Source organism: Bos indicus, chromosome 19 (assembly GCF_029378745.1).
Source record: "Bos indicus isolate NIAB-ARS_2022 breed Sahiwal x Tharparkar chromosome 19, NIAB-ARS_B.indTharparkar_mat_pri_1.0, whole genome shotgun sequence".
Classification (NCBI taxonomy): domain Eukaryota; kingdom Metazoa; phylum Chordata; class Mammalia; order Artiodactyla; family Bovidae; genus Bos; species Bos indicus.
The window spans coordinates 29,439,263-29,453,907 of NC_091778.1; the positions used below are offsets into that span (position 1 = coordinate 29,439,263).

A 14,645-nucleotide genomic window follows, 5' to 3' on the forward strand; every position below is an offset into this window, starting at 1 on the left:
TTTTCATGAATTCCCAGGCACCAACTCACATGATTATTTAGAGGGCATACTTACATAGATAAGTCCTGAATAGTAACGATCCTTCAGATTATGTAGAACAGAAGCTTCATTCAAGCATGTCAATTCTGCCATATCCTCCACCTTGGAAAACTTAGGTGGGTTCATCTTCTGAATATCATCTTTGTTGACCATTGCTTTCTTTCCATTCTCTGCCAACTCCACCAGAACTTCATCTCCCCGTTCTTCTTTGATACTAGCTGCCTCAAAACCATGGCGTTCTGACGGGATCCACACTAGCTTTTTGGCCGTCCAATCAGCCTGAGTGGCAGGGTTGTAGATGACTGCCCTGTCCACAAAGAGATACCTCTCTGGATCTTCGAGTCCAGTTCTCTGTGCCATTGTAAACAGGAAGCTCCAAGAGCGATCGCCTCTACGAGAAGAGGAAGAAAACAAAGTCAGATATTTAGAAATAAGCTATGGTTTACAACTCTTCTAAGAAACTTAAAAACAAAAGCTCTGGTAAACAAAATGCATGAACTTGGAGTGAAGAAGTTGGTGTAGCCCCCTCCAGGGCCACAGTAACTGGGTTTCCAAGATAAACTTCAGGAGTGACCATAAATGATGACTGGTTCTCTGAGGACCACTCAAGATGTACCCTCAGTCACTGAGGGCTGAAAAACAAGTGGAAGAAAACAGCAAAGTTGCAGTTGGACTCTGTTTTTCTCTTCATCTCCTATTTCACCCTCACCACAAATTAAACGAGAAGGGGGGAAAGGAAAACTAAGAAAACGAAAACAGAAATTCAGGATAAAAGACCCCAGGAGTGGTGCTAGAATGACTGCAACCACCTGGATGTCACTACAGAAATGCATGGTGACTACCAGTGGAGCAAACCTCAGGTCTAGAACGCTCCTCCCATCCTGTGTGTGTGCACAGTCACTCAGTCACGTCCACTCTATATGACCCCATGGATTGGAGCCCGCCAGGCTCCTCTGTCCATGGAATTTTCCAGGCAAGAATACTGGAGTGGGTTGCCATTTCCTCCTCCAGGGCATCTTCCCAACCCAGGGATCGAACCTGTGTCTCTTTGTTTCCTGCGTTGGCTGGCAAATTCTTTACCACTGTGCCACCTGGGAAGATGCCCTTCAGACAACAGACTCAACACTCTTACGATTCCCCTAAGCCAGCCCCCTGCAGCTTCTCCATGGCCCACGTGATCTCAGTGTGATCCCATGAGGCCACAGAGGGTGAGTGCATGAGTTGGTGTCACACCCAGCCTTTCAAGTATGTGATGGTGGCGGTCCAGGTCTCCACTCCCAAGGCCTGCAGCTGCTCCCCTCCAGCTCCTCTTCTGCATTCCGTCCTGCACCAAGACTCACTCCCCGACTCTGGTCTCTCGCCTCGAAACAGACTCCATGTGTTTACACCCCTTTAGAGGGGCCGGAAGCAAACAGAATATTCCAGACGTAGTGTGACTGGTGCAGAAGAGAAAGAAACTGTTTACAGCCTCAGCCCTGGCAGGGAGAGCAAAGCATGTTTCTGGGACTTCTACAATGACTGTATCTAAGACCTCAGTGGTTTATTGAGTGCTCACTGCTGGCTCACATGGAGCTGTCAGCCAAAACCCGACGCATAGTCCTTGAAGCTACTTCTCCTCTCACGCTTGTGGGACTGACTTTGCAGATCAAGTGACAGGATTTTACATTCGTCACTCACCTTTCTGACGTGACTCATCATTCCTGCCTGACAAGTGTCTTTCTGGAATCCAACACCATCATTAAACACTTCCCTTATGACTTGGAGTAGTAAGTCATTTTCCAGCCAAATTCCAGGTTATCACAAACCTCACTCAGGTCAATGCAAGAAGGCAAGGAAGCAGCTGCTCTTGCTCCTCCATCCAACTCTCCCAACTTCTCTCTCTCCCCCAAATGAGGGGGATTCTTGGTAAGCTCTTGCCTGCCTGCCTACCTACCTACGCACCTCTTAGATGGAAGGCTGCAAGGGAAATAAAAATCACCCCAGGTTGTGAAGAGGTTTTTTTTTGTTGTTTTGGCCATGCCATATGACATTTGGGACCATAGTTCCCCAGCCAGGGATCAAACATGGGCCCCCTGCGGTGGAAGCGTGGAGTCCTAACCACTGGACCACCAGGGAAGTCCCATCAAGAGGTTCTTAACCTTCAGTGCACAGACAAAGTTCAGGCTTCATGAAGACACTGAAATGGGTCTAAATACACTGTATAATTTTTTGTAGACCTGTGCTTTTCTGAAGAGAACACGCATAACTTTCTTCAGATTCTTAAAGAGATCTAGCTATTTTTATCCTAAAAGATTAAACACTGATAGAGGAAACAAAATACTAGCCCTTTCAGACCCAGTAAGAATGTACTAGAATCAAATAGCTAAGATTCTTCAGAAACTAGTTGTTACAATGTAAAGGATTACAAACACTCATAGCCTGGAGCAGGGTTCTCAAACTTTGGCTCTTACAGCAACACCTGAAGGGTTTATTAGAAGACAGACTGCCAGGCCTTATTCTCAGTAGGGCTGGGGTGGAGACCGTTGGTCATTTGCATTTCTAACAAATTCCCAGATGCTGCTGCTAATGCTGGTCCTGGGAGCACACTTTGAGAACCATCACTCCACAGTTCTCTGGTTGCCATGGTGAACCACTGCTACCACCAGGTATGTTGGGAAGGCAAAAAAGGTTGAAAACCAGTGTTTCAGACTAATTCTAACTGAATTAGAGGATATGCTTACCAGTTTTAGGAGTATACAATCGGGTAAAACAAAAATCACAAAACACGTAACATTAAGACTTCTACCAACAGATTTACTAATATGCTTTCTAACTAAAAGGCATCCACGTGGGAGAAGGCAATAGAAAAAATATTCATGCATATATGTACATTCTGAAGCATGGTTTCAAAAACACATCACCTCTCCAGACTGCATTAATAAGATTAATAACAAGTCTTCTATCTTCCCAACCTATACATTACCCACTGCTAGGAAGAAGATGGCTCTGAAGTGGGAATCACCCTGGATAAATGTGGATAGACTATAGGACACATTCTGCCTTAGGAAGAACAGTCTCTTAGAGAAAATGTCCAACTAGAACAAAAATAGGATAACAAGTTACTCTTATTATCCATATTAGGTATAAACTGTATACCCAATACTTCAGAAAAATGCATGCATTTCTTTCCTTTTACAATGGGCATGTAAATTATCTGCTGAGATTTAGCAAGTGACTATAAATTAGAATAACTTAACAGGTCATTTCTAGGGCAGGTCTTTTTTTTTTTAAGTAACTGATGGACTTACAAAATTATTTGATCAAATCAATACATTTTAAATTTATTAGTATGTACTACTGCTAGGTGGGGAAACACCTGTAATTTAACATAAGAAGAAAAGGGATCACAAAAGTGTGATTATAATATGTTCCCAATTTTGTGGGGAAAAATTACATATAAATGTCTTTTTTTGTTTCAAAGGAAACAAATAGTCACTGGGTCTTCACTGGGTAGTGGGATTACAAACTTCTTTTACCTTTTACTTTTCCAGAGTTTTCTATAACTAACTAAATGCTGCAAGGATGGTTTTGTCCTTGCTATATGGTGAGCTGACTCCCTGGTCCACAGGAGGGCATTTATATACCTACTGATCAACATTACATGAACGGTCCTGACCCTCAGAGTAAGCTTCGGCTTCTCCTCCACCACCAAAACCCGACCATTCCTTTAAATCCTGACCCAAATGCCATCCTTTCACAAGTTCTTTTCAGGTCAACCTGGCAATTTAATCCTTCTCCTCCTCCTAACATTTTGTGCTGCTCTTCTGGCACCCTTCTCGTCTCTGTACCAGAGGACTCAGCAGGCAGTAGGTGGTCAAATCCTTGTTTAGATGGTAGAGTCCCTGAGGCCAGGGAAAAGGTTTTGTTCATTTTAACTGTTCACTTGAGGTTACCAAACATATTGTATTTTTATCATTCCATTGCACATCTGGCAACTTGTCTTGATAGTGCTGGTATTTAATAGGGAAACCACTTGCAAATGCTTTGCCTTGTAGGAAGGGTAACATTAGAATTTTGAAAACAGCAAATACTGTTGTTATATACCACTAATGATGGCCAGGCGCTATTCTTAAGTGGTTTAAGTGTATATATATCAACTCTTAATCCTCACAACAGGCTCACCAGGCAGGTGCTTTTAATATCTCCATTTTACAGGTGAGGAACCCAAGGTTCAGAGAAAGCCAAAAACTGGCCCAAAGTCACAGAGCTAACAAAGAACAGAGCTGGGAGGAAACCCAGAGTTCAGCTCCAGAACACGTGCTACAAGGATGGAAGGTGAGGAGGGGAAAATTTTGACATGTAGTATACACTACCTACTGCCTGTCGATCAATGATCAATTATGGTTTCAAGAGTACATGCTCAGGGAATTCCCTGGCAGTCCAATGGTCGGGACTCTGCACTTCCACTGCTGGGGGCCCAGGTTTGATCCTTGGTTGGGGAACCAAGATCCCACAAGCCACATGGTGTGGCCAAAAAAAAGAAAAATGAGGACAGGCTCAGCCAATGAACACACTAGCACAATCTGGCAAAGGCTTTACATTTCATAAAAAAGGAATAAATAGGAAACTCTTTGTAACAGACAGAATCTGAAAGTTCTTGGTGTCCTCTGAAGTAACTGCCTAATTATACTTAAATCATTTATCAGCTGCCCCCCACCCCAGAGTCGAAGCCCCATCACCTTCACTGATTTTTCGACACACACACACCCCTGGGGGTCCATCCCCAAGGCCGTCTTTTACTCCCAAAGAAACACCACCCACTAAGCTTCTCAACTGCCTCCCAGCGCCTATGGTAGGTAGAGGCACAGGGAAAGTTTTATGACTATCTTGCATACCAAAATCCAAACAAAAACGCTGGGTAAACGATCCATGATAGCACATCTCTCTGAGACAGATAAACTGAAACAGAATCGTCTACAATTTGTGTAAAGCTACCACTGAGGTCATTCATCTTGAGTGAAAGTCTGTTCACTCATCAAAATCATGTTTAACCAAAAATGAGCAGAAATGCAAATCAAGTGCAAAGGACACTACTGCTCTTCATGGCCCAAGCCACCTCTGTGAATATCTTTACACTGTGTTAAACGTTTCTGAAGCGGGGAGACTGACACCAGGAGTTTTTATTCTTCCTACATGACAAGAAGGTACAGAAACCGCTGAAGACTACAGTCTTTCACCATACAACGTGCCCTTGAAAATTTCCTCTGTCTCACCTTCCATCCAGCCTGTCTTCCTTGAAATGATTTCCCTAAGGGGCCCAAGTAAAAAGGCAAGCTCTCGAGTCACATCTCTTTGCTGCAAAAGCTGGTGCTATATCGCCCAATTACACCATATGCTTTCTCCAGATAAGGACGGGGAGGAACTGAATTTAAGATGCAGAAGTAAGGAGATGCATAAAATGGCCACTTTTCCAGGATCCGTGACAGACAGGGCATACTTAAACATCAAAAGCATGGGACTAAAAGGATAATTAATGACGGCCGATGGATGAAGGAAATGAAACAATAAATAGATTAAAGTTTTCCAGAGTGAGATACTATCAAGAATAATGAAGCCTGACTCAAAGAATCCTCAGTTTCAATGTTAAAAAACAAAAATCTCGGCAAAACTAAAGTATTAAAATTGGCATTATATTATTCAGCGAAAACAGCCGTCTTTGTTTCTTTTGCACTAGGGATCTACCCGCCTGCTTTCCCCTACCCACCCCACCCCACCCCACCCCACCCCCTTTCATCAACCGCAGTGATCTTGAAGGGAGCTGCAGAGGCCCTAAGGAACGGAGATAACGGTCATAGGCAGAGGCCACGTTAGCCAAAACTCACCAGCCGAGCTCAGACCCGCCAGGTCGCCAGCCTCCTTCCCAAGGCCCGGGTTCCCAGGCAGGCCGGGCTGGGGGCCTGGCCGGTCCCCGGGCCGCATCCGCCCACCGCAGGCCCACAAAGCCCGCGCGGACGCCGGGACTCGGCGCCTTCAACTTCCCTCCGACCTCGTTCCAGGCCGATTTTATGGGCTCAAGGTTGGACCCCCCCACTGCAGAAGGCCAAGAAGAGACTCCGCGGCGAGCCATGCCCAGATCCCTTACACAATAAAGGGATCCCGAAGCAAGGGCTGACCCTCCCCCTCAGCCGCCCTGCTGCAGCGCGCCCCCGCCACATTTCCCGCCTCGCCCCCCCAAGCCGCCCGGGCCTGGCCGGACGTCCACCCCCGGCCCCCGCAAACCCCACAGAGCCTGGTCTGACGCCGCCCCTCCCGCCCTGCTCCCCCGGGACCAGCGGAGCCCGACCCTCCCCAAGCCCGCGGCCGGCTGATCAGACCTTCACCCGCCGCGCGCTGCCCCGGCCGTGCGCAGCCCTGCCCTCGCGTCCCTCCTCCACCCAGCAGGTCCAGGCGCGCCGCCCGCCTTCCGACCCCTCGGCGAACTCCGCACCGCACTCCGGGTGCCGCAGCCGGCCTAAGCCACCCAGCAGCCCACCCAAGGGCCCTTCCCGTCCAGCTCTCCCCCCACCCCCAATCGGGATTGCGCTTTCCAGCCCGCCCCAAGACTCCCTCCCCTCCTGAGAAACAGGCAAAGACTCGTGGGATCCCCAGGGACCCTCACTAGCGCACGAGGTTCCCCCAACCACGCGCCGCACGGATCCCGAACGCGGAGGACCAGGTCCGCACATGCCCACCCGGAGATCTCCATCCCCAGTCCCCCAGGGGCAGTCCTCCCGCACCTCCAGGCCCTCATCCCCGCAAGAGTCTCTCACTCTCAAGGATCTCATTCCCCACCCCACCCCCAGGGGTCTCTCCACCCACTGGGGTCCCGTTCCCCGCCACCACCCCGCAATGTCCTTCCTCGCAGGAATCTACGGCCCCCGCAGCACAAACCCTCCGCCCAGAGTCCCTTCTCTCTTCCCCAGCTCCCGCTTCGGTTCCGTCCTCGCCCTCCAGAGCCGCGGAGGATCCCTCCCCCCACCACAAACCGTCCCCGGTCTCCGGTCGCCGGTTTCGGACCGGGACAACCGCACCTCTCACCTTCAGCCGAAGATGGTGGCGCCGGCGCACGTCCCCAGCCGCGACCACAGAACCGGCGCCTCAGTCCCAAACCCACCGCTGCCTCCGCCGGGCTCCTTTAGCACTGCTACTCCGGGCTGCCCCACCCACTCCCACCCTCATTGGGCCAGCTCCACGCCCGTCACCACGGCCCCCAGACCCACTGGTCCGTTTGCGCGCCCATCTCCAAGGGAAGACGTTAGCAACCCGAACGAAGCTACCTTCCCGAGGTCCGTTCCCTCCACCCACCTGAAACGATGCTCATTGGCTTCCGCTCCCAGCCCAGGCGGCCGAGGCCCCCATATTACAGGCTAAGCCGCACGTCCATCAGAGATTCCGGGAGGTGCGGCCGGGGCAGTCGTGGGTGATTGGCTGGCTAGGGCAGAGATGGACAGCTGAGACTGGCAGGGCGTCCCGCGATCCCGCGGGGCAGTGGGTGCGGACCCCGCAGCGGCTTTGGCTGTGCGAACGGCGGGGCAGGTGTGCCGCGGCCAGAGCCCCGAGCTCCGCCTGGACGCTCCACGCCCTGGCGTCGGGCCGCCGCGGCAGCCCAGTACGGAGCCTCGCCGCCCCCTCTGCCTGTCGCAGCCGGCGGGTCCCACAGTGGGACCGGCTTCCACCGCTGAGTCGCGAGCTCCCGGCGCTGCCTGCATGGGCGGGGCCGGAGCGCGGTCCAGAGGCCTGACGTCACCCCCGGGGCTGCGGGGAGTGGGGGCCACGGCTCTGCGGCTCACCTGCAGTGGGGGAGGGGAGCCAGGGCTCGGGCTGCGGTTCTGCCCATGCGCACCAGCTGGGGGAGTGGGGCTGGGGGAAGACAGACCTCGCCTGCCGTCGGCGGTCGGCATTCAGGCCCCTGTCGCGACCTCGGGCCCAGGCTGACCCTGCCTAGGTCCGCTGAGCGCCGGCTGCCGGGTTTGCGAGGGGAGAGGCCTCCCTACCCAGATGCCTGGCTGGGCTGAGATTCCAGAATATTGAGAAGGGAACCCACCTTGGGAAAACGACTTCACGTCATTCATTCCTTCGTTACTTTCCTTCTTTTTGTTAGTATACAGCTCCCTACATGAGAGGGTCTATGAGGAGGTTCTGCTGGACTCTTATACCTCAGGGCCTATTAACTTTTCAAAGGCCTTGTAAAAAACGCTTGAGACCTGAGGAAAAAAATAAAAAAGGTTCCAAAATAAGGAAAGGCAACTAGAAAAATCCGAGTTAATATTTAATGAAATGTCTGCAATATCTAATCAACTGTGACACGACCCTAATTATATATAAATATAATAAAGTTTGGGTAAGTCACAAGAATAAAATCATTTAGTCTTAAAAAAGTTGAAATTTGCAAAATCTTATCCAAAAAATTTGTATAGCAAGATGTTAGTTTATGTTCAATAAGGATGCATTTTAATATTTACGACATGATGTATGTAAGTGGCTAAGCCTAGGAAACTTCCAGTCTGGTAAAAGGTGAATAAAGCAAAAAAAACAAGGCAGGAAATGATGAGGAGGTGTTGGTAGAATTCAGAGACAATTTCAAGGCAGCTGAATGCAGAGTCCTTCCTGGGGAAGTGGAATCGGGTCCTGTATTGTCCTTTGTCCTACTGCATCTGGTCCCCCACCCCCACCTGCCTACTGGAGTAAGCTGCCCCTTATCCAGGTGTCTTGTGACTTGGCTGCATGAAGTCTGTCCTTAATGCAGCCTGCACGTGGAGTACAAGTTAACTGTACATAGTATGTGACAAGTATTCCTCTTCTGAATTAAAAAATAAACTTTTTACAGAAGACCATACACTCCATTTCTAACGTCTGAGTCTCAGCTTTGCCAGCCACTGAAGTCATTTCTGAGTGCACAGAGCATTCACACACAAACCGCCCCATCAGCCACCAAGTCTGTGATTTCCCATAATTATAAAACAAAGTCAGTGGACCATCAGAAGAGGAGACCGGGAAGCTCAGCTCAACAGAATTCAACATCATAAAGACGTCAGTCTCAATGAGAAATCAATAATGAAAAGACTGTCTCCAGAAATTCCCTGGCAGTCCAGTGGTTAGGACTTGGGAGTGTTCACTGCCAGAGCTCAGGTTCGATCCCTAGTCAGGTAATTAAGATCCTGTAAGTTACGTGGCTCAGCCAAAAACAAAAACACTGTCCCCTAATGTCTCTCTGGGTTTCCCCGGTAGCACTTCGGTAAAGACTCAGCCTGCCAATGTAGGAAACACAGGTTTGATCCCTGGGTCAGGAAGATCCCCCAGCATAGGAAATGACAGCCCACTCCAGTATTCTTGCCTGGAGAATTCCATGGACAGAGGAGCCTGGCGGGCTACAGTCCCTAGAGTCACAAAGAGTCAGACATGACTTAGCACACACTCCTGCACACAAAAGTATCTCTAGCCATGGCATCTCTCCAGCCTTGGGGCCTTACATTTTCAACTGTCTGCTAAGTGTCCTTACCTGGATTGGAGGACAACTGCAAAAGCAGGAAGTTCAAAACTTATCTTCTTCCCACATCCACTTCATCTCACCCAAATTCTTTTTCTTCCCAACTTCCCTTTGTCTTTTAATACAACCAACCTTGAAACCACTTTGATTTCTTCCTCTCCCTTGCTCCCACACTGTGTTCCCCTCCACCTCGATCAGCTAGCCAGCCAGGCTCTTCAGACTCCAGTCTCATCCCACGTAGCTCCATCCCAGAATCTGTTGCTGTTTTGAGCAGGAAAACACAGGATTTAGGACCACATAGACCTGGCTTTAAATCTGTCTCTGCCACTGGTTGTTGTTTAGTCGCTCAGCTGTGTCCAACTCTTTGTGACCCTGTGGACTGTAGCCCACAAGGCTCCTCTGTCCTTGGGATTCTCCAGGCAAGCATATGGGAGTGGGTTGTCAATTCCTTCCCCATGGTATCTTCCCAACCCAGGAATGGAACCCATGTCTTCTGCTTGGCAGGCAGATTCTTTGCCATTGAGCCACCTGGGAATCCCCACCAGAGTTTTAATCTTTGACAAATTCCTTAACCTCATTTCTCAAAAGAGGGTACAAATATATACCTAAAGGACTCATTCAATTCATATGTAACAGGTTGATTTACTGGGGTAAAAAGCATGGTGTTATGAACATATCGATGAAAATGGTCTTTTTTTCCCCCTAGTCTACAAGTTCATTACAAAAGAGTGAGAAATCTTTGTCCTCTCTCCATAATAATTTTTGCTGGCAGTCTAGGCTGCTTTTACTCCCAAAAGAAAAAGGTCACAGGCCATTGTTTTACAGAGTCCAAGTCACAAGTCCAAACTCATTCACTGATGACAGGCCCATGAACCTGGTTTGTTCTAAGCTGTTTTGTTCCATCTGTACAAGGCTGATATGAAGCATTTTTAAAATAAATTTGAGTGAATTCCAACACTTAATAATCAAGAGCTATCCAACATCATTAGCCATTTGGGAAATGCAAATCAAAACCACAATAAGATACCACTTCACACCCACTGAAATGACTGTAATCAAAAGGGCAGACAATAACAAATGTTGGTGAGGATGCAGAGAAACAGGAACTCTCAGCGATTTCTGGCAGGAATGTAAAATGGTGTAGCTACTCTGGAAAACAGTTTGCCAATTTCCTTTAAGTTAAACATGAATGTACTGGACTTCCTTGGTGGTCCAGTAGTAAAGAATCCACCTGCCGATGCAGGGGATACAGGTTCGATCCCTGGTCCAGGAAGATTCCACATGCTGGGGGACTAAGCAACTAAGTCTGCACACGGCAAGTACTGAAGCCCATCCACCCTACAGTCCATGCTCTGCAGCACTAGAAGCCACCACGATGAGAAGCCCATGCACTGCAACTAGAGAAAGCCTGCAGGCCGCGGTGCAGCCAAAAATAAATAACAAAAACAAACAAACAAAAAGCCAGAAATGTACCATGTCACTCACAATTCTATCCTTAGATATCTACCAAAAAAAAAAAACGAAAACAAAAGTAAATATATATGGACACAAAAACTTGTACATAAATGTTCATAGCAGCATTATTCATTATGTCCATTCATTATGTCCATCAACTGGTAAACGGGTTGACAAAATGTTGTACACCCACACAATGGAATACTATTCAGTAATAAAAAGAAATAAACTACAGACTCATGCAGCAACAGGGATGAACCTTGAATACATGTTCAGTGAAAGAAGTCAGACAGGGAAACCACATTCTGTATTATTCCATCTATATGAAGTGTCCCCCAAAGGCAAAGCTCTAGAGATAAGAAGTAGAACATTAGCTGCCCAGGGTGAGGGCTGGGGTGAGAAGAAGGGAGGACAGTACAGGGATTAACAGTAAATATACACGTGGGATCTTATTGTGATGATGAAAGTGTTATAAAATTGATTTATGGTGATGGTTACACAACTGGATAAATTTACCAAAACGTCTATTTTATGGGATTCCCAAGTGGCTCAGTGGTAAAGAATCCACCTGCCAATGCAGGAGATGAAGGAGACACAGGTTCTGTCTCTGGGTGAGGAAGATCTCCCGGAAAAGGAAATGGTGACCCATGCCAGTACTCCTGCCTGGAAAATTCCATGGACAGAGGAGCCTGGTGGGCTATAGTCCAGGGGGTTGCAAAGAGTTGGACATGACTGAGCACACACACACACTGAATTTTATACTGTAAATTACATGATTTGAAAAATATACCTTAACAGGTAATGTTTTAAGAAAGAAGAGAGTTCTCTCATGAAAATTCAGATTTCTGGCTTCCCTTGAAAACATGGAAGATCTGGAAATTCAGCACCCATTGGCTGGTGCCTGAGTTGCTGCTCATTTTGAAACAAAGCCTGTGTTCCAGAGCATGCCTCAGCCGCCACCACTCCCTCTAGTCTCTTAAAGCCGACCTGCCTTATTCACTGACATTCTTTGCTTGGTCTTTTTAGGTGTCTATGAGTTTTTAGCTCCTATCATGCCTGTCAAGGGATTTCATGTCAGATCATTCCAGAGAGATAAGAGGAAAGGTGGTGTTTTTGAATTGAAGAGCTGTTCCCCTGCAAGAGGTGAAGGTATAGGAGATTTGTGGCACCCATGAGAAGGGTTTCCCTTTCAACATGCTTCCTGGAAGAGGTAGGACTTCCAGGCAGAGGTTACTCCACTGACCACCCTACAGCCCACTCAGGGCAACAATTCCTGACTGATAAGAAGGATGGGTGCTCAACTATGGTATCTTGAAACAGAAGGAGGAATAATTAAAAACAAACAAACAAAAAAATCTCTCATGAGTTGAGAAAGAAGGAACTTTCCAGAATTTTCTTGGGCCCCTTAAGTGCTGGAGTTTTGAGGGGGGGGAACAGAAGAGTCGGCTGAAAATGACTAATTTAAGACATCTCACCAACCACGCAGGATAGGGCTAACTCACATCTGATTTTAGAAAAACAAAGGATGATAGTCCTTGCATCCTAATGTCTTAGAACAAGTCATACCTGTAACAAATGCTTTTTGTATCTGCGAGTGATGCCCATTGCTATGGAGACATCTGTATCGACAGGCAGGGTCCCTATCCTGAAGGGGCACACAGTTCAGCTGGAAATAAAAGCAAATTGGCAAATGATTGTAAGAGAGCAGGGGTTTTTAATCTGGAGTGCATGGAAACCTAAAGAGTTTTAGGGGTTTTATAAAATCTCTAAAATTACATAAAAAATGTATTGTGTTCTCCCCACCACCAACCCCTCAGGGAGAAGATGTACAGTTTTTAGTAGATTCTCATAGAACACTCTGATCCAAAAAGTTTGCAAGAATGCAACATAGCATTAAGTACTACATCAAGTTTAGTGAGATCTAGGGACACGTAAGAGGGTCACTTAACCCAGAACGGTGGCAGGGGTGGGCATCAGGGAAGTTCCAGAAAGTCTTCTTAGAGACAGTAATTTTGAAATTATAATTATAATCTGAAGAAGGCGGCACTAACCAGACCAAGAGAGGAGAATAATGCTTTCAGAGAAAAATAGCACAGAGAAGAGACAGTACAGGGCTTTCCAAGCTCAGAAAAAAGCTCACAGCAGAGCAGTGCTACAGCAAAGCAAACAAGTGTGAAGGAGTGTGAAATACAGGGCTGGGGAGGTAGGCAGGGGCCAGATGGGAGGTGTAGACCAGGAAATGGAATTCAGATTTTATCTGGAGGACAGTGGAGAACGATGGGAGAGGTTTCATCTGACGAGTAAAATGACCAAGCTTGTGTTTCTTCCAGGATTCCTTTGGTTATAACATAGAGAATGGATCAAAGTGGCGGGGCAGGGTGGGGGCGGTTAAGAGGCTGCTGCCACAAACAGTCCAGCGAGATGATGGTGACTTGGTCAAAGCAGCCTGGAAAGATGTGGTCAGATTGCGGTGAATTCTCTTGCAAAGGTTAAGGGAGCTATTTCAAGCGCCAAACCAACACATGAAGATATAAAAGTGCTTTAACATGTGTGAGGATATCTTCAAGTGCCTGATGGTGGTTTAGTCATTCAGTCCTGTCCGACTCTTGCGACCCCATGAACTGTGGCCCACCAGGCTCCTCTGTCCATGGGATTTTCCAGGCAAGAATCCTGGAGGGGGTTGCCATTTCCTTCTCCAGGAGACCTTCCTGACCCAAGGATCAAACCCAGGTCTCCCACAGTGCAGGCAGATTCTTTACTGATTGAGCTTCAAGTGACTAGCACATTATAAACTCAATCCCTTCCTCCATTTTCTCATGGCCCCCTGAATTAAAAAAAAGCCCTCACTGCATCCTGTACACACACTTATAAAAGCACCTATATAAACCTTCTCATATGTTTTCATCTCTATCCCTGTATCCCCCTTCGAAACCAGTGCTGTCCAGCACAAGTAGAATGGGAGCCACCAGTGCAAGCCACATATATAAGTTTAAACTTTCTAGGGGATACATTTTAAAGGTAAAGCAAAATAACTGATTAGTTATAATGACATATTAACCCAATACAAAAAGAATATTACATTTCAACATGTCGATTAAGAAATCACTAACAGGCTATTTCACATTTTTTTTCTTGTGCTAAGTGTTTAAAATCTGATGTCTCTTGCGGACATACAGCACATCTCATTTCAGGTTGGCCACAAGGAAATGGCAACCTACTTCAGTATCTTGCCTGGAGAATCCCATGGACAGAGAAGCCTGGAGGGCTACAGTCCATTGGGTTGCAAAAGAGTCAGACACGACTGAGCGATTAATGCTACATTTAAGTGCTGGAGAGCTACATGTGGCTGGTGGCTTCCATAGAGGACCCTACAGGGATAGACTGTAAACTTGCAGCCAAAGTCAATGTTTTCAGCTGTATCCCCAGTAACTAGCTCAGTGATTGATATGGAGCAGCTGCTTAGTAAACGCTTGTTGAACCGAAAGATGGAGGGATGAATGGGGAGATCCTTTGAATGGGAGACAGCTTTCCAGATGTCATTTGAGCTGAGCCTGAATCCCAATCGCCTTCCCAGGGCTTCCCTGGTGGCTCAGCTGGCTCAGCTGGTAAAGAATCTGCCTGCAATGAGGGAGACCTGGGTTCAATC

General features: G+C 47.5%; 1 protein-coding gene across 5 annotated transcripts in view; it reads right to left on the reverse strand.

The window, feature by feature from the left end:
- MYH10 (myosin heavy chain 10) overlaps window positions 1–7,617 on the reverse strand; it is a 121,611-nt gene extending 113,994 nt beyond the window's left edge. For 3 of the 5 annotated variants that reach the window (XM_019981423.2, XM_070773070.1, XM_070773068.1), the window contains exons 1-2: window positions 7,096–7,250; window positions 55–430 (exon numbers count right to left, since the gene is read on the reverse strand). In XM_019981423.2, coding sequence (XP_019836982.2) covers window positions 55–399 — 345 coding nt within the window. In that variant the 5' untranslated portion in view covers window positions 400–430; window positions 7,096–7,250. Of the gene's footprint in view, window positions 1–54; window positions 431–7,095; window positions 7,251–7,362 lie in introns of those variants that run through there. The other 2 variants (XM_070773069.1, XM_019981425.2) reach the window with 2 other exon arrangements.
- Window positions 7,618–14,645: the final 7,028 nt, after the last annotated feature.